This window comes from Aythya ferina, assembly GCF_964211825.1.
Source record: "Aythya ferina genome assembly, chromosome: 7".
Classification (NCBI taxonomy): domain Eukaryota; kingdom Metazoa; phylum Chordata; class Aves; order Anseriformes; family Anatidae; genus Aythya; species Aythya ferina.
Genome location: NC_140302.1, coordinates 20,278,557 through 20,297,055, shown reverse-complemented (window position 1 = coordinate 20,297,055; position 18,499 = coordinate 20,278,557). Strand labels below are relative to the sequence as shown.

General features: G+C 41.2%; 1 protein-coding gene across 7 annotated transcripts in view; it reads left to right on the top strand.

The window, feature by feature from the left end:
- The window catches only part of PANK1 (pantothenate kinase 1), a 43,616-nt gene that overhangs the window by 18,674 nt on the left and 6,443 nt on the right, over window positions 1-18,499 (top strand). For 6 of the 7 annotated variants that reach the window (XM_084526235.1, XM_084526234.1, XM_084526233.1 and 3 more), the window contains 4 exons: window positions 6,158-6,510; window positions 15,115-15,368; window positions 17,701-17,877; window positions 18,265-18,388. In XM_084526235.1, the coding sequence (XP_084382361.1) occupies window positions 6,175-6,510; window positions 15,115-15,368; window positions 17,701-17,877; window positions 18,265-18,388 (891 nt within the window). In that variant the 5' untranslated portion in view covers window positions 6,158-6,174. Of the gene's footprint in view, window positions 1-6,157; window positions 6,511-13,958; window positions 14,092-15,114; window positions 15,369-17,700; window positions 17,878-18,264; window positions 18,389-18,499 lie in introns of those variants that run through there. The other variant, XM_084526237.1, reaches the window with a different exon arrangement.

Below are 18,499 nucleotides of genomic sequence, written 5' to 3'. Positions count from 1 at the left end.
CCCCACTGGGGCAGGCCCTTTGTGGAGCTGAGGTTTGTTACCTGTCTGTACTGCAGCCTGGTGTAACAAATACAGCCAAATACCTGTTATGATGCCTTGTGCTCTGTAGTGCTCCGGGTGATGATAAACTAGTCAAATGTTGTGAATTCCTCAAATTCCAAAAACCTGCTGAAGTCACCATGTTCAGTATAAATGTGATCTTTGAACAGAAGAAAGAAGAACAGTTAAGTGCCTTCATTGATCCAATCTCCACAGAAGAGCACCGTAGCCAAGTAAGACCCAAGATTTCTGCATGGCAGTTACCTGGACAGATACTTGATGGCACTGTTCTACATCTCGCATAGGGAAGAAGCCAGCTGGACTTCTTAATTGGACTGCTTTTCTGAAATTAAGATAAAGTTTTGGGGTCTCTATTCAAGCAGTATCTTAGATCTCTCCACACTTCACTTGGTAATAGGTGGAGGTCAAATAATGCATGCTTGGAGGCAGCAGGACTACTTACACCCAATGTGCCTTACAGCTGCCCCGATCAAACACAAGGTGCAGCTCCACAGTAAATAATGCTTTTGGCCAGTATTTACATCGTAACGTCTGTGGGGCATGGATGCAGCATAGTTATGCAGCACTACTTATTCTAGGTATTTCAATGTGAAAAGCTTTTTTCTTTTTTTTCGGTTGTGGTGATGTTAAATGTGGAACGCCATGACTTACAGAATGGCTTTTAATGGAGAGCACAGGGAGTGAAATGGTTTGGATCTTACCACTCTTTGACACAGTGAGCAAGTGCTGCTGGATGCTGATGCTTTGTCCAAGGAGTTGGAATATCCCACCATTTTCTAATCTTGTAAATTATTTCTGGAGGCACACTCCTTTTCAGGTCTCCAGCCGATTTGCATGTAGGCAGATGTAAGATCTGCTTGAGGAATGGGGCTCGTCGTACCCAGCTGAACCAGTGGGCGTGTTGTGGTGAGTGAGCATCCTGCGGGTTCCAGCCGCATGCCAGCCCTACCATGAGGAATGCTTTGTCAACAGGAGAGGGAAGCTTAGATCCTCTCGCTGCCATTGGGCTGGGCGCTGTCAGATGCAAGAAGGAAAATCTTGTCAGGTGATCATCGCTTGCAGCTTTGTGAATTTGGCTTTTGGCTGGTTGTCTTCTTCTGAAGCTATCCATGAGGTAGTGACCTAGTCTCATGCTGCTGTCTTCAGAAATAGGTTTGTGGTAACAGAGGTACCTACATGTGGATGGATGGTCACACCTGTCTGACAGACAGCTTTGCTTTGGGATTTAAGATTTTTTTTCTTCATCTTTGTGATGAGGAGGCAGGCATTCAGTAAGAGCTTGCTGCTGAAAATGAGCTGCAAAGCCACACTTAATGCGGGTGTAAGGTTTGAAGAAACTTCCATTACGAAGCACTTATAATTCATCTGTTAAGCTACATATTCTATTTTTGTTCAAAGGAAAACAAATGCTTCCATTTTAAAACATATGTTTGGATTGCTCAGAATAACTGTGCAAAATAGGAAGGAGTGATTGAAATATATATGTAAACTATTACTGCTTTATAAATGGAAAGCAGCTTTCAGAAGCTGTGAGGAGAATATCCTATCTTACGCATGACTTTCGTTTTGGTTTCCCCCCCTCTATTTTTAGTCTTGGCTTTCTTTCCCCTCTTCCAGTCCCAATTAAAGCAGGAAGTTCTTAGCTCATCAGTGCATCAAGCCATGGAAATAAGATGTAAATGGAATCATAGGATTTCATCACATGCATCCAGGAAAAAAAAAACAAAAACAAGACAACAAGCAGCAGAGGCTAAGGTCTTTTATCTGCGATTTATGGTGAAGGTATCAAAGAGTATTGATATCATCGTTCAAGTTATTGATAAAAATATTGAGATACTGTACCTGCGCTTGAGGGAAAGAATCAATTCAGACAAGTGCAGGGAAAGGGAATTCCTTCCTGATGAAAGGAGGCTGAATGAGACCAGCCAGGCTTGTGTAATTAAGGCTGCAGAGGTGTTACTGCCTGTTGTAGGGAGATGATCATCACAACTACCTTTGTGTGATGATTGCTGAAATGGATGAAAGGGATTGCCCTCTGTTATCCCTTTTAATTGGGGGCAATATTGCTGAGTGGCTTAGGAGCTCTCCTTTACATCTCCTGAGTAGTGGAGGAGGAGCAGATTAGGCTGATACTCTTCTCCCTAGCCCTGCCTTAAATTCTGTTAGTGGTAGGATTATTAAAAATCAAACGTGTTCAATTTTAACTGTAATGTGCCTTATAGGAAAAGCTTTGTGGGTTCATATTGTTCATAGCTTGTGGAGAAACTAGGTGAAGTGTATCATGGAATTTCTCATGAGTGAACCTTTCCCCCAGATAGCACAGCTGTTGGTGTGCATCAGATTACCTCATTATGCAATGCTGTGGATACCTTCTGTTTGCATTGTCACATGCTTCTGCAGCTAAGTTTTGGAGTAATGGAAATTTTTCTCTCTAGTTAACAAACCGGTAAGGTGGTGCAGTTTATTAACATACAGAGAATAAATTTTCACAAGAAGATTAAGTGGAGCTTTTGATTTATGCAAGGCTTTTAAGACAGCATGATTCATCTTGATGCTTTCTGTATCATTTCTGTCGGACCTAGGCCTAGCTTTCACAGTGTTACCACTTTTTATGACTTACTGCAGTGCACTGGTACAGTAGGGTAGTTATATTTTCTCTACAATAACGGATTTCATTGAGCCAATAGGTATACTGCATACTGTCTTTGAGAAGAGAGAAATCAGCTCACAAGTCTTATCAGATAATTTTAATTAAGGAGAAGTGCACTTCTTACGCTGTAGAAGCATTCTGCAACATGTCCAGATAATTCATTTTTTGTAGTAAATCACATGATTTTGAGTTATCTCGAACTATCAGCTAGGATGTAGATCTCACTGATTTCACTTCTTGCATTTTTGGTTTTTAACTACCCAAGAAACTGAACTTTGCATCATTTTAAGTTATCAGATTCTAGTGTTAAATAAAATAACACTTCTCCCCCTATCTCCTCTCAGGTCCGTGGAGACAGATACCTTTCTTCATACCCTCTGGTTGCAGCAGTGATGGACCTTGTAATTTTGGTAGCCTCTGAATGGTGTTACTGTCTGCATTCAGGGAGGCAGGAGAAGCCAGGACCACCTGCAGCCAGGCCTGCCTGTGTGCTCCTGTTGATACTGCATTAGCCGAGTCAGGAAAGCTGAAGTGTAGAAGAACTCACTAGGGTGGGCTGTCTAAAGATGCTGGAAAGACCTGGTGGTGCTTGAGTGTTGTGTTTTGTTCCAGGGTATATTGATGGTTACAGGAGGTACAACAAGTAAATTGTTGAAATAGCTACTGGAATGCAGAAGTTTGCACTGTGACTCCAGTTACATGGAGGTTATTCAAATTTTAGCAGGACTCGTCAGAAACTTTGACACTTGGTTTATGTCCCAGTTGACCAAAATATGTCTCCTTTACTGCAAGTGGTTAGCAACAGATCACCAGTGTTAGCAGCTGTGAAGAAAACTAAGCTGTTTTCTTGCATAGCTGAAATATCAGTAGTTGTGGTCTGATCTTGTGCTCTTTATTTACTTGTGCTAAAGAAAACTGCTGTTGTTGTAGGAGCAAAGTTCTTTTTGTTCTGTACCTCGCTGTTTGGCTCACAGCAAAAGGAAAGAGCCTTAAATTCATGGAGAGAATAAACTGGAAAAAAGAGTTGGTGTTTCCACTTGCTTTTTAAATGAGCATTGCATACCTATCCCAAGAAATAAACAGACTTGACATAATGTGGTGGTGGTGGTTGTTTTTTGTTTCTGTTTTGTTTTACAGTATTTCTTGTTTGTTAATGATTTAATTATGACTTCTCGAAGTTAAATGACTGCCAGGACGTTTACATCTTATGAATAACTCGGAGCTATTAGCACTTACACTTTCATTACTGGCTTTATATTTAATAAGGGGAAGGAATGCTTCTCCCCCCTCAAACTAAATCTGCACAACAGCTTTACAGCAATTGCCAGTGCAGGTAGATTATAGCAGAGTTCATGTCCGTAATGTTAGAATATTGGTGTTCAGTGTATTCTTAGGAATAGGCTGGGTCTGCATGACACAGTCCAACCACGCTGCTTTTAATATTAAACTTCCTGCTTGCATAGTTAAGATATGTCCTAGGTGGAGGAGACTTACTGTTCCAGTGCAACAAGTAATTAAAGATCTCAGTAGCTTAAGCAAAGATTTGTGCAAATCACTACTGGGACTGACATCCAAAGTTCCACTGCGTTGCAGTGTTGTACAGTGTGGACCTGGCTATTTTTGCTTAAGTATTTCTCTTCTACTTCCAGAAGTGATTGAATTACATGTTACTACATGGTAAAATATTTCACCCTTTCAAAATAAAGTCTGTTTTTAAAACACTTGTTTCAAATTTTTCTCATTTCAGGGAGCCGACATGCATCAATTCTGTATAGGACACATCTTCCTAAACATCAAATTGGATTTCATTTCAATGTCTTGGTGTCTTGCAGCTTGTAGGGAATGGAAAATGAAATCAACCAGACTTTACCATAGGTAACAGTAGGTGCTCTTATGGAAAGTGAGTGGTAAGGAAGCAGCTTTATTGTAGTTAATTGCATTATACCCTCCCTGTGTTTATGGAAAGCAGGGTGAAATTGATTATTTGGCATGCAGTAATGGAGCAAAGAAGCCATTTTAAGCATCTGGCATTTAAAGGTTTGTGTTTTTTGTTTTCCTCTTGGTATTAATAATTATGAAACTTAGCCTTTTGAATTATTCAGTCAGGCAAGAATGAGGCATAGGCTGAGACCCTTGTGGTGAGAAGTAAGACTCTAAGCTCATTTCAGCCTGAAACTTAGTAACTTCATACTGCTCTGTGATCACCCAAGGAAGAACAGTGTGATCGCTACCCCATGTGCTTATTAAAATCTCTTTTCCTAAGTTGTTCATAGCTAGGTTCACTGGCAGAAAAAAAGTGATGCACATAGTATCGGTGGTTTGGAGCTCATATCAGCACTAAATTGGGATGCCCTAGTCGGTAGCATTGTGTTTCTGTCAAGGCTGCTTGCTTCTCCCTAAAATCAGAGAGGTGATTGTGTGACTGCTCTTTTTGAAATCCATCTTGCATGTCAGCAACATACTTGAGTGCTTTTTAATTTCAGTTTGTCTAAGAAATGCTACTAGAAGCTGCTTTCTGCAGTACGTGTGTATACCTTCTGTGTTCTTACTTCTCAGTGCTTCATAAAGTTACCTGGCTTACTGTTGAAAATGCATGTGGGCATGTATATGGGAGTAGAACAGGAAGAGCAACCTTGTTCAGTTATTGTAGAAAGAAGAGGGTGCTGATTTTTCTCTTGCTGCTACCAGTACAAAGGCTTTTGTAGACCTGGGACAGCTGGGGCAAATCTATATGCTGAGAAGCAGAGAGTGGCATTTCTTACATAATTGTATAATAGCTAATGTACACAGCAGGAAAGGGAATCTATGCTCTGTAAAGATGACTGTCAGTGGGGTTTAAACACTGAATTTAAAACAGCTCATTCTATTCTAATATATGCAATAATTGTAGTTCTGACAGAGACACTGGTTGTGGTGCGTTGTGGAGACTCCCACTACGAGGGGAGAGGCACGGGTTGCTGCTGTTCGGGCAGAGCATTGCCATTGCAGAAATTCCAGTTTGTATCAGATGGGGGTTTGTAGATGTGCTGTGGGAGTGTGACTCAAGAGATTTTGCTCTCCTGTTTGGCTGTGTCCCCTCCAGTTTACTTTAAGAATCAGTTCTGGGAGTCAGACCGGGTGTCATGCTGTAAATGTGCTCCATCAAGAGGTGCTGACTGGGGAGTAAAATGATTTCCTGGAAAAATCATCGTTGCATTCTACAACCTGCTTCTCCAGAGAAGGATTTTTGGTGATTTTTCTTCGTTCTTTTTATTAACAGGATTTATGAAGTCTTAGAGAGTGCATGTGGTTTAGAAACATGAGTGACCACTAGCTTTTAGGAGCAGGTGCTGATACTGTAACTTGCACTGCGCCGAACTGTCATTCAGCAGGTATTTGAAGTGCTGTGGCTAACCTGTGTATTTACAGTGGCTTTCTCTTTTTTTCCTCCCAAACCCCCATCCTTAGCGTTTCCATGGTTTGGAATGGATATCGGTGGAACATTGGTTAAACTGGTCTACTTCGAACCTAAGGACATTACTGCAGAAGAGGAACAGGAGGAGGTGGAGAACCTGAAAAGCATTAGGAAATACCTGACCTCCAATACTGCCTACGGCAAAACTGGCATTCGTGATGTCCATCTCGAACTGAAAAATTTGACTATGTGTGGACGCAAAGGAAACCTGCACTTCATCCGCTTTCCTAGCTGTGCCATGCACAGGTTCATACAGATGGGTAGTGAAAAGAACTTCTCCAGTTTGCATACTACGCTCTGTGCCACAGGAGGTGGAGCTTACAAATTTGAGGAGGACTTTAGAACGGTATGTGAATGGTTTGTGTGGGTTCAGTGGGAAGTACTTGGAAGAAAAAAGTCATGGGAGTCCTATTGCTTAAAACTTGCAGAGAAAATAATGCATTTTGCTCATCCTAAATGGTTAAGACGAACAGTATCAATGCATATTTGTTAATTGGTAGAATTGCTCAGAACATAGAGGAGGCAAGGGCAGGCGGGGAGGCTTGTGTATTCCACTGAAGTATGACTGTTGGATGTCTTCAGTAAATGGTTCCTTAGAGTGCAGCTGTGGAGATCAGATACCTCCTAGTCAGCTGAGGGTGTGTTATGACAGCTTTGAAGTCTGAGACTACAGCTGTTCATCTGTATGTGTATTGGAAATCCAGAAATGAAACCGTACGGGCTGGAGGCTACACCCTGGTTCCCTTCCCCTGGTATTAGTCCTTTTGGAGGCTTAAGTCAAGATTGTGGAAGATTAAGCCTGGAATAGGGAAAGAAGTAGCGTATGGGTGCACGGCAATAGCAGCTTGCTTCTGATTTCCAATTCTGGGAGTAAGTCACCTCAAGAACTGCCTTTCTTCGTGTGACAATGTCCCAGCTTTCCTAGAACTTACAAATAACCTTTCCAGGGAGCTCTGGAAGCTGAGGTAAATCTGAAGTATTGAGATGCATACTTTTTGTGCAAACTTCAGCAATAGTCTCAGCTCCAGAATGAGTGCACTTTAGAAATGAACTTGTGCAAAAATGGCACAGAGCTGTTGTACAATTTACATTTTAAAGCAAGTCATTGTGAAGCAGTTGCCTGTCATGTATGTATCTCTGTTGGGGCGTATTTTCATATATTTCTGTAGAAAAATGTGAAAATGCCCTGCTACAGTCAAACTAGTCAAAGAGTAATGTGGAGTATTTACTCAGGAAGGTCTAACACTTGTCCCTAGCTTCTGACCTGATCTTGATGGTGAGGGATGGCTCGGGGTGACAGGTTACAGCAGTTGCTCTTCTGTGGCTGCTTCAGTCTACAGAGCTATCACACTGATTTATCAACTGCTGTTGAATGCAGTCCTTGACTGCGTGTGGTTCAGTTTTAATTCCAAGCACCCGTTCCTGCATCCTCAAGAGGGCTTTTTTTTTTCCCTTTTGTTAATATCCCTCACCTACCAGATGGTTAAAATTCTCTGATTCCTTGGTGAAGAGAGTGCTGCAAGAGATGAACGTGAACTCCAACTGTTACACTGTTGTGCAATGATTTTTCAGTAAGTGTTGAATGTGGAAGAAGCTAGTCTAATGAAGGACTGTCAGACTTCTGAATAGCTGTAGCAGTCTACTACTAGTACCAGATTTCTTGCCATTTGAGGGACTTTCAGCCAGCCTAAGCGTTAGGTTCTGGTGATGTTTGAGTTCTCAAAAGGAGTGGTTTTCATTTCTCTTGCATTGTGTAGGGGATATCAGGTACCACAGTCTGAGGTGAGCTCTAGCAGTAGTCAGTGTGGCCTTAGGTCAGGTTTTGGGGCATCCTTGTGCATGCCCAGGGATGATTCAGGTCATGTTATCTAGTAAGAATGGGAGGTCATTTTGAGGCTTTCTGAAGAGGCTGGCTATTCCTTCGGAAAGGTCAGTGTTCCCAGATTTCTCTTGCATCATGGAGCAGCAGCTAGAATTGCCTCTTGAGTAAGGAAGTTCATGTGCCGTGTTCCCATAGCTGTGGAATTGAACTAGAAGCTGCTTGGTGGCTGTCACAGCTAGGCATCTCTCTCCAGAGCTTTCACCTTATCTGGTGAAAATTGGCAGTTTACAGGGAGGGGACCAATTAATTCCAGTTCAGCTGAATGTAGGGCTAGAAGTCTTTAGTCGAAGCTGAGGCTATTTTACTAGCTATTGTACAAAAATGAGGTCACACTGCTAATTTCTGAAGCACCTGGGCATGAAGTCCTACACTGTGTGTTATGACACTTGCAAGTAGTTTAAGAAAAACACTTTAAAGGCTGTCTTGGGGTATTGTGTAGTATGATGCAACCAGTGAAGTGAACTCACACCTGAGATTAGTGCTTTGGACACCTTGCAACTAGCTATCGAATTCCACACCGTATTTTAAAGCAAACATTTCTTGGTTCAAACTGCAATATCCATAGAGTATTACAGAAGCAAAATATTGTCTGTTACAGGAGGGTTTGCTTGTTTAATATCACTAGAAGGACTAAGTGTCCTGGGCACTAGCACTTAAATTGTCACACCTCATTAGTCATTTTAACAACAGCTGGTGATCTTAATGTGTTCTGCTGACTGTAAATTGCCGTTGGACCACAGCTTCAGAATTGTTCTCAAAGCATTAAAATGCCTGGTTCAAATATTTGATCAGTAATGTACTGGCAGAAGTAGAGAACAAGTGCCAAGTGTGATACCCTGCTGCTATGGGATTCAACATTACATAATGCCTTTTAGGGAGGAGGCTTTAAATGTTGATGTCCCTGCTAGAAGCAGTGTGGAAAAACTGAGGTATGGTTCTGGGTGCTCTTAATTTCATGAAGAAGTCTAGTTAAGTGCTAGTAAACTTATGAAACTGATACAAGTAACATGCTTTCCTTCTAGCCCTCTATTTCCCTATGCATGTACTTATAAATTATTTGTCTTTCGTGGTATTTCTAAATGTTTGTGTGACTTCCAGAATTGCATAGATTTTGGGCAAAAGATCCAACATATTGCAAAATAACATATTTAAATCCCAAAGTAAGTTTCCCTCTAAGGTTGCAGCTACTATTTCTCCTTACAATACACTAGCAAATACTCTTACTTGCCTATTCTAGTGTCCAATTCTGAATCCCTAAATAAGTTAAATAGGCTTGTTCTAGACATCTGTGTTGCTTTGGTATATAAAAACAAAACTGGGAGGCATCTTGCGTTTTTCTGACAGCTGTTTTTTGTGCCATAGGAAGGCAGCTAAACTTACAGAGCCAACTAGGTTTGACTGTCTGACCTCTCCTCTCTTGTGATCCACACTAATTGATAGAAGGAGACCTGGAAGAGTCTCTGTGGGCTGCTTGATGACTGCCAGCGATAATGTTCAACAGCCTGCAAATTATTTAATTCACTCTTAAGATCGGAATGCTCCTGTTAGAAGTAGGAAAACTGACTGTATTCATTAAACCAGACCACAGAAATAATTTTACCAAGCATATGGTTATATTTGAAGCTCATTAAAGAGCATCAGTAAGTAATTCACTAAAAGGACTGTTTCCAGCTTAGTTTTTTCTTGTGTGTGTATATGTTCTTTTTTTTTTTTCTCCCTCCCTTTCTTAATGTCTGGTCTTTATGGCTGACTTCTGTTATTTTCAGGTAGCAGTGCTGTTGAGGCATAGATGAATCAGTCACCTAATTCTGCTTATCTTCCTTCCTTTCTCCAAATATGTACTGTCACCTCACATCTTCTATGAATGTTAAAGCCACACCACCTCTTTAAATGAGGAAGGGACGTGGTCTTATTTGCCTGTGTACCTGTAATATAAAGTGCTTATGCTCTTTGCCTCCCCCATGCTAGCAGGCGTGCTGCTTTCACAGAAGTATGTTGTTAATATCACGAGGAATAAACAGGCTGTCACTTTGTTTTGTAAAACAGGTCACTAGGAGGGATGTGTGGGGGATGAGGGAAGAAAGGCCTCTTCAGACTTCTGTCTGAAACCTGCTCTGCTGCAGGGTTCCTGCAGATGGATAACTGGAGGACATGACTTGGCTGCACTGCAGCTTCACTGCTGGCTCCACAGGAAGCAGGGCCTGAGCCAAAAGGCAGTGACTTAATAAAGCACATTTGGGGGGCATGCAAGGGGGGAGGACTGTTACCAGCACAGACTTAGACCTTGACCTTCCCCTTGACCATAAGAAAAATGTTTTTAGACTAAGCTTGGCAGTTGGAGAGCGTTTTCCTTGTTTTCCTCGTGCCAGTTTCTAGCTGGTTCTGGAGCTTGCCTTTGTGTCAGGGCCTGAGTGCCTGGGGGCGACTTGTGGGCCACATTTCACTTCGGGGGGCATGGGGAGAGGCAGTGTGCATCTCCTCCCTGCCCAGGGAGGGAGGACATCCTTCTGGCTGCCTGGGCAAGAGGGCAGGTGCTGAAGAGCATCCTGGGCTGGTGCTTTTTTTGCCCAAAGCTGATGCAGTGTCTGTGTTCGCTTCTGCCTAAGTGAACGTTAGGCTGACCTTTTAGTTGTGATAGACTTTGTCTTACTTGAATCTGAAGGGTTATTGCCCAGCTTCAGGGTGGGGAAGGAGCTGCAGGGAGTACCCTCACCAGAGCTCGAAATGGAGCAAGTTTGGGGGCTGGAGGGGCAGTTGAGGTGAAGACAATTGAAATATGAAGAAAGTGAAGTACCTATTTGTGAAAGTGGAGGAGAGGTACTGGAGATGGAAGGCGAAAATAGACTGAGCTATTATAGGAAATAAAAACTGGAGCAAAGCCCAGAAGGAATATAAAAGCCAGCATGATGCAGTAAGTGAGGCTGTTGTAGCTGATAATTAAAAACTTGCAAGAAGTTACATTTCTAACAGTCTGTTACAGAAATATTTTCTTAGTTCTCATTGAAAGTCCAAGACACAAATGAACTTGTAACTGCACCCACATTCTGCAGTTCCTGTGCTCTCCAGAGCTCAGTAACAGTTTAAAAATTCAAACCAGGTGAAATCTTCCATGAGCCGAAGCTCCTCTGAGGAGATGTATGTGTCCTGATGCTGATCCATCAGGCTTCTGCCCTCTGGAGATACCTCACAGATGCCCTCAGCCCATCTCGGGGCCTGGGCTGTTCCATGTCCTCCTTTCCTGAGGTGGAAGTACTCATGAAAGCAAACATGACCTAAGTCTTCAACTGTGCTTCCACACTACAAAGAAGCTGAAAGTTGGTATCTCTTTTTTTCCTGGCAGCAAGGCTCTGTCAGCTGCCCTGCTGTGGTCACCACGGTGCTGATCTTGCTGGGTTGAGTTATTGTTATGCTGCCCAGTACAGCTAAAGCTCATTTGACACTATGCATGTTACAAAAAAGCCTCGAACAGACTGTTGTTGAATGGCACTCCTTATGGGTTTATAACAAGAGGTGGGCTTTCATTCTCCTTAGGATAGCATCTGTGTATGGCAACGAGGGGCTTTTTGCATATCCTTGCAATCAGCTGTTTTAGGAGCTTGGTAGCAAAGGCATGGACTGTCACGTGGAAGCATTCACTGCTCCCGTGCTGTGTTGCACTCGCTTGTAAACATGGCTAAAATCCAGAGTCCCTGCTCTTGATGGTCCTGAAGAATTCCTTGAGATCTAATGTGTTCTGTTCCCTCCCTTCACCTGGTATTTGAAAGCAGTCTAAAATGATGAATTTCTATGGTCTGGCCATAATGTAGAAAAACTGTTCTTTTAAAAAAAATGTATGGTTTTGCTGTAACAGTCATAATTTTTTTTCCTACAGGGTCCTGTTTAGTGCTCTGTTGTGCTGTTCTTCCTCCATAGCACAACTTTCTGACATCTCATTTTTTGAGAGAGGCACCATACTGAACGTAGTTGCAGGAGCATGAAGTAGAGCAGTGTGCTGTCTGCCATCATGTTAGTGGCTGTAAAGGGCCAGTGAACATTTACAAATGCTTTTTGTAAAAAGTTGTGGGAAGAATATATAATGCTCTTCTCCTGCAAGAACTGTCTTGAACAGCTCAAAGATGAGGGTGACTAGAGGGTGGGGTGAGGTGGTGGCAGCAGAAAAACACATACGTTAGTTACAATGTTTTCAAGCATATCTGTTTTGTGATGCAGTAGAGCTGCTTTAGTCACTGTGAGCAGAGAATGAATAGAGTTTTATATACAGTGAAAGGGACTGGGAAGGGTTTGTGGCCCAGGCCCATCCTGGCTTCTTGTGTGAGGCTGGGTTACAGTATTTCTTGCAACTGTGTCCTAATTTGTGCTTAGGGGAAAAAAAAAAATAGCTTGCTGGGCTGCCCGAAGCCTCTTGAGACTGAGGGTGAAGAGCTTGCAGGTTGCTCAATGCAGGCAGGCTGCGTGGAATACTGATGCCAGTCCTTCCAAAAATGAGAAACAGACTGCTGTAACAGTTCAGGAAAATAGTTTTTCAGTCTGCTGTGAATATCATACATGAAAGAAAGTAGTATAAGTCTTTCCTGCTTGCAGTATATTAGCTGTTAAATGTAGCACAGAACCATAAAAAAAAAAAAAGAGTAAATCTTAATGTGGCTTTTATATGTGGATGGTTGGACCTAATAAGACTTCTGTGCTCAGTGCCTGAAAGAAGCCTCTGATTACTTGCTTTTGTTCTGTCCTTATAAAAGTGCTGGGCTGGCTGGAGAGCTGGTAGAAAAGAGCACTTTGTCGTTCTGCACTAATGACAGAAGTGTTTTTACCCTTAGATTTGTATTGCTCGTGTTTTGCAAGTACTTGAGATTATGTATTTATTGAAGTGTAATGCTGGTGAGACAAAAGCAGCTTGTGGCTGGTTATTTGGCCTACAGGATGACCAGAGATTTTGACAGTAAGGGCAATACATCTACTAATGACTCTTCTTTGTGTTGCAGGCTTCTGTTTCATAGCATGTTTGTGTATGATACAGCTGTTGGATCATGTCTTGTCATGCTGCGTCTAGTTCGTACAGTAAAATCAGGACTACGAGACTCCAGACTACTTTACCTAGAGAAATATGGCTGGTATACAATTGCCTATTTTGACAAGCTAGTGCAACACTTACTAGTTGTAATAGAACAAATAAATCCTCTAACTATTAATGCCTCAGTGAACTCCATACAACATTGCAAGAAAGAGTGCATGAGTTGTTTGCTGGTAATCCATTGTAATCCATTGCACTGTATGTCTCTTGGAGATGTTTCTCTCAGTCTAATACCTAGAAATAGCTGAAATCCAAGATATTTGGAAAGACAGACTTAAGATTTTTTTTTTGTGATGCTTCTTTAATTTTCTCCCCAGTTTGTGCTTACTTCTTTTATTTGCTGGGCAGATGGTTCAAGACTTATAATGCATTTCTTTAGTTGTAACTTGTATAGCCATGTGGTAACCAAGGGAAGCATATGAAGGGATTGTAAAATTGCAGGAGGAAATGCTGAAAGAAAAATAAGTGATCCCCACCTGTGTCTGTTGTCCTATGAATAACCGTATTTATACTGAGGTCTTTGAGTTCGCTTGGTTTTGTCTTGTGTAGAAATATTTTTCTATAGTTGCAGGATTTGAGAACTAGCAAGCATAAAGCGAGGACAGATCCAAACAGTAGGGCAGCTTTCAGTTCAGGCTAGTTAGAGCAATGTAAGAGCAGAGAAAACTTAAGGGGAGAGATTTAAATAGCTCAGAAGAATGTAACCTATTGGCTGTGCCTGTTCCACAGAAATAGCTTCTCTTTGTAGTGGCTGAATATATCTTCCAAAATTAAAAATAGGAGGTAGGTAGCCCTTTGAATCTTATCTATTAGCTGTTATAAAAACATCCTGCAATATGCAAATATTTGAGAACCTGCTCTGAGCTGAATAGCTCCCATTTGTTCTTAATACCCTGCTGCTTTTTCTGGTAAAAGTGGAGTAGATAAGCCCTACTGTGCTGGTGTGAGGATGCAAGTGGCCGCAGGATTTGCATGTGAGACTTTTCTGTATTTTCTCCCTCCTTCTCCCTTACGCGTTTAATTTCAATGTCATTTGGAGAGCAGATTTTCTACAGATTATCACTATCCTGTTTCCTAGAAAGGAGTGGGATTTCTAACTCTAGTAAACAGAGTGCTATGATAAGTAGATGTCTGCTCATCACAGTAATGGGTGACCTGTAAGATCCAAAAGAATATGCTTTTTAAGCTCTTACACTTGTTTTTCTGCCTTTTGCTACAGGTTTTTTTTTTTTTTTTTTTTTACAATTATTACTATGGGGGCATGGGCCTGAGGATATTTTTTTTTTTTTTTTTGGATAGTTTTTCATCAAACACTGGGAATGCTGTATTTTTTTTTTCATGAGGCATTTTAAAATACTCATTGTAATTTAAAGAAGCAATTCTCATTACTGGAGAAATGCACTTGGAAAAAAAAAAAAAAAAAGAAAGTCTAAGTATAATCCACTGCATTCTTAATGGGTATTGACATACAAATGTGCACTTTGCAAAGCTTCAGTTATCTTGTACTTTAAATGCAGTTTCTTGACCTTACTGCTTCTGCCAAATATTTCATTAAATGTCTGGGAGATGTAGATGGATGATGAGTTAAAGCACTGTGCATCCTGATGAATGCTGCTTTGCCTACATATGACAGATACTGTCCCAAAGCTGCAGATCACAGTCCTCATGGGGTGGGAATGAGGGGAAAAATTGGTTGCTGCAGACTGTTGTTGGGGAGGAAAATTTTTCCTGGACTGCTTGCAGAGCATGGGTTATCTGTGAAAAGCAAACGAACTGAAGGACAGTGCTGCCTAAAACCTTGTTTTGGGAGGTACCGGTTGCCAGGCAGAAAGCTAACTCCTTGTATTTTGGACCTCATGCTTGGACAGATCTTTGTACTGTTTGAAGAGCACAATACATTACTGTTAAATTGATGAAAGTGCTTCAGCAGCATCTTTTGTCCTTCTCAGTGTTGTACTATACTAAGAAATATTTATTAATTTCTTGTTCTATTCCAGATTGCTGATCTACAACTGCACAAGCTGGATGAATTGGACTGTTTGATCCAGGGCCTACTTTATGTTGATTCTGTTGGTTTCAATGGTCAACCAGAGTGCTATTATTTTGAAAATCCTACAAATCCTGAACAATGCCAGAAAAAACCTTACTGCCTTGATAATCCGTATCCTATGCTGCTGGTTAACATAGGCTCAGGGGTCAGCATCCTAGCTGTATATTCAAAGGACAACTATAAGAGAGTCACAGGATCCAGGTAAATTTAATTCTCTCTATTTTGTTCTTAATATTTGAACAGATAAAAGCAGACAGTGTCCAGCTTCAAATTATTCTCATCTTCCCATTTATTAAAAAAAAAAAAAAACCAACTTGCTAGTAGCAAGGCTGGAAATATCCCAGGATTTCTTCAGAGGAGGGTGTAGGTCAGTGAAATCATTTGTTCATTCAGTTTCAGAGCTGCTTTAGTCTCTCTTTGGTGTTCTCACCTACTTCTGATCTCTTGCTGTGAGTTATCAAAATAGACCTGTTCCAATAAATAGATGTTCTCTTCCCTATGCTTTGATCCACTAGAATAGCCAGAGCAGTAAAGTAAAAACATTTGGGCCAAACAAAAATGTCTTGCTTAATAATTAGGATGTGTATCCAGGATACAGGAAAACTTTATGGTATTACCTGTTACCGCTGGATTTTGGCAGGGGAGTCTTATTAGATGTCTTGTTTCCTTACTGACTGCAGTAGTCTTTGGACTGTGCTGGTAAATCAACAAATGGCAGCATGTAAAGACTAGAATTTGTTTGTATTCTTACTTGATTCTCAGCATGATTTCTGCCTGTGTCAGTTAGTGTTCTCTGAAGCAATTTCTAGGTACAGCTGAGTTGAAATGGACTTGGGCCTCTGTTCAGTAAAAGGGGAAAAAAACTTTAAATGTGAATGCTCTGTTTAAGAGCTTTGGAGTTCAGTGTTGTGGATGCAAAATCTTGCTGTTAAGGCCACAGCAGCCTGAGGCGTGCTGAAGTTTACTCATATTATAAACTGTGATGTGGCCACAGAAAGTATTTACTTGTAGGGAGCTACTTTAGTCCAGATGGGCATGCTTCCAGGTAGTATTGAAGCTTCCAGGTAGTACTGAAGATACATACATATCTATGCACTCTTCAGTCATACATACAAGCTAAATTGATATATTTCATATTAGTAATCTTGTGACCTTAAAAACAAAAGTGTGTGTGTATATATGTGTATATACACCCATTCCTCCCCACCCCCAAGTCCTCGTCCAAAGCAACAACCAAAGAAACTCTTTGGATTTGCTATGGTCTGTTCCAAAGCTGCATTCTGTTCTTCAGTGCATGGTACTTAATGAAAAAAAAAAAAAACTTAATGAAGTTTTTCATACACCCTCTAGATGACTGCATGTCTGTTTTCCATTATCTGAAGTATATCTTAATATCATAATTGTAGACATGAGCCATTTTTCTGTATACAGTACAAATGAACAAAGTTGATTTTAGGGGAGGCTTTGGTGTTCTTGCTATTCCAGTGTGTTTTGTTCAATCACAGCCCTTTCAATATCTGTAGATCTACTTCTGAGCATTTACGTTACAAAGGGAAAAACATGACTGCAGCAGGTTGTTGACTTGTTAGCAATGATGAAATCAATATTGTCTCATGGCTGCTGTGCAGAGCTTCCTGCTGTTCAGATATTAAATATATTACAGCACTACTAGATGTTTTCTGAAAAACTTCCCTAATAATTGAACACCACCGCCTAAGCAGTGTTCCTGTCTAACCTGCAGTGTTTTCTGTGAAGTGCAAATGCAGCATCTCATTGGTCTTGTTTACTGTGGCTCCAATCAGTGTGACTGCAATCTGTGCAAATAAGTTACTCTTTCTTAATCTTCAAGGAAGTTAAGGAAGGATGTAGAGGTTAGTAAGTTGAAGTTCATGTCTACTTTGGACTCTGCAGTCTTAACAGAATTCTAATGAATGCATTAGTAACTCGTTACACATAGTTGGATACTGAGTAAATATGTGCAAAGTTGTCAAGAAAAGTGACTGTTCCTTGCTCAGAGATCTATGGAGGGCTGAGACAGGCATGGAGGGGTGCTGCCAGCCTTGCTTTGAACAGGAACCAACTGGACTATTTCCTGCCATTGCCTTGGGGGACAAGATGCATCTTAGCTGCTTGCCCCTGCATAGATACTTTGTGTTGATTGCCATTTATTCTTTTATTGCTGACTAGTGATTTTGCAGGCTGCCTGTTTTCTTACCCCAAAAGAAACTTGGTTGAGCACTACCAATAGCAAACTGGCATCCGCAGAGTTGGATTGGGCCATGTTCTCAGCTAACACTTTCTTTAGCATGATTTTTTCCTGTTCAAATATAAAGAACTGACAAGTAGTTGAGTTGAAAACCATGCAGGTGTATTAAACAGGAACTCAGCCTGGGGGGTATCTTTCCTCGCTTCTCCAAGAGGAGTTGCAAAATTAGAGTTGGTAGCTGTGCAGAGCACTTTGAAAACAGGAGTCTGAAGATCTGTGGTAAAAGCTGGTCCCAGCTGCTGTTCTGAAGGCAGTGTGCTTTTCTAGTCTCGGAGGAGGAACCTTCCTGGGCCTCTGCTGCTTGCTGACTGGCTGTGAGACCTTCGAAGAAGCACTAGAAATGGCCGCAAAAGGAGACAGCACCAATGTGGATAAACTGGTGAAAGATATTTACGGAGGAGACTACGAGCGGTTTGGCCTTCAAGGGTCTGCTGTAGCCTCAAGGTATGCTTTGGGCTGTTTCTAAGGAGTTCTGGGAAACTTGGTGTGCATGCTGAACTGCGTGCGTAATGATGTGCTGTGTCCATGTGGGACTGTCACTCTGAATGGATCATGTGCTTTGCACTTAGATCTCTCACCTACTTCTTACTGTGTGTTTTTTCTAAGCAGGTATAAGCAATGCTTTAGCTAGCTTGCTTCCATTAAATTATTTTAAAAGTACCTTTGCTCATTGCTTTGTCTTTCCAATGTGATCACTTCTCACATATTGCATTATGTCTAAAGCTGATGGATGTTAAATCTGAACAAAACTAATTATTTAATTTAATACCTTTCTAAGGGCTTTCAACACTCTTAAATGCCTCATTAAAAGGAATGATTTTCCTCACACAGCTTTGGCCATATGATGAGTAAAGAAAAGAGGGATTCCATCAGTAAAGAGGACTTGGCCAGAGCTACTTTGGTTACCATCACCAACAACATAGGTTCTATTGCTCGCATGTGTGCACTGAATGAGGTAAGACAATATATTAACTATAAGCTTAAGCCCTTTAAAAAGAGCTTACTAAGATTATCAGAACACAAAAATGTAAATTGCTGGTATAGTAGGTATGTAATTGCTTGGTAA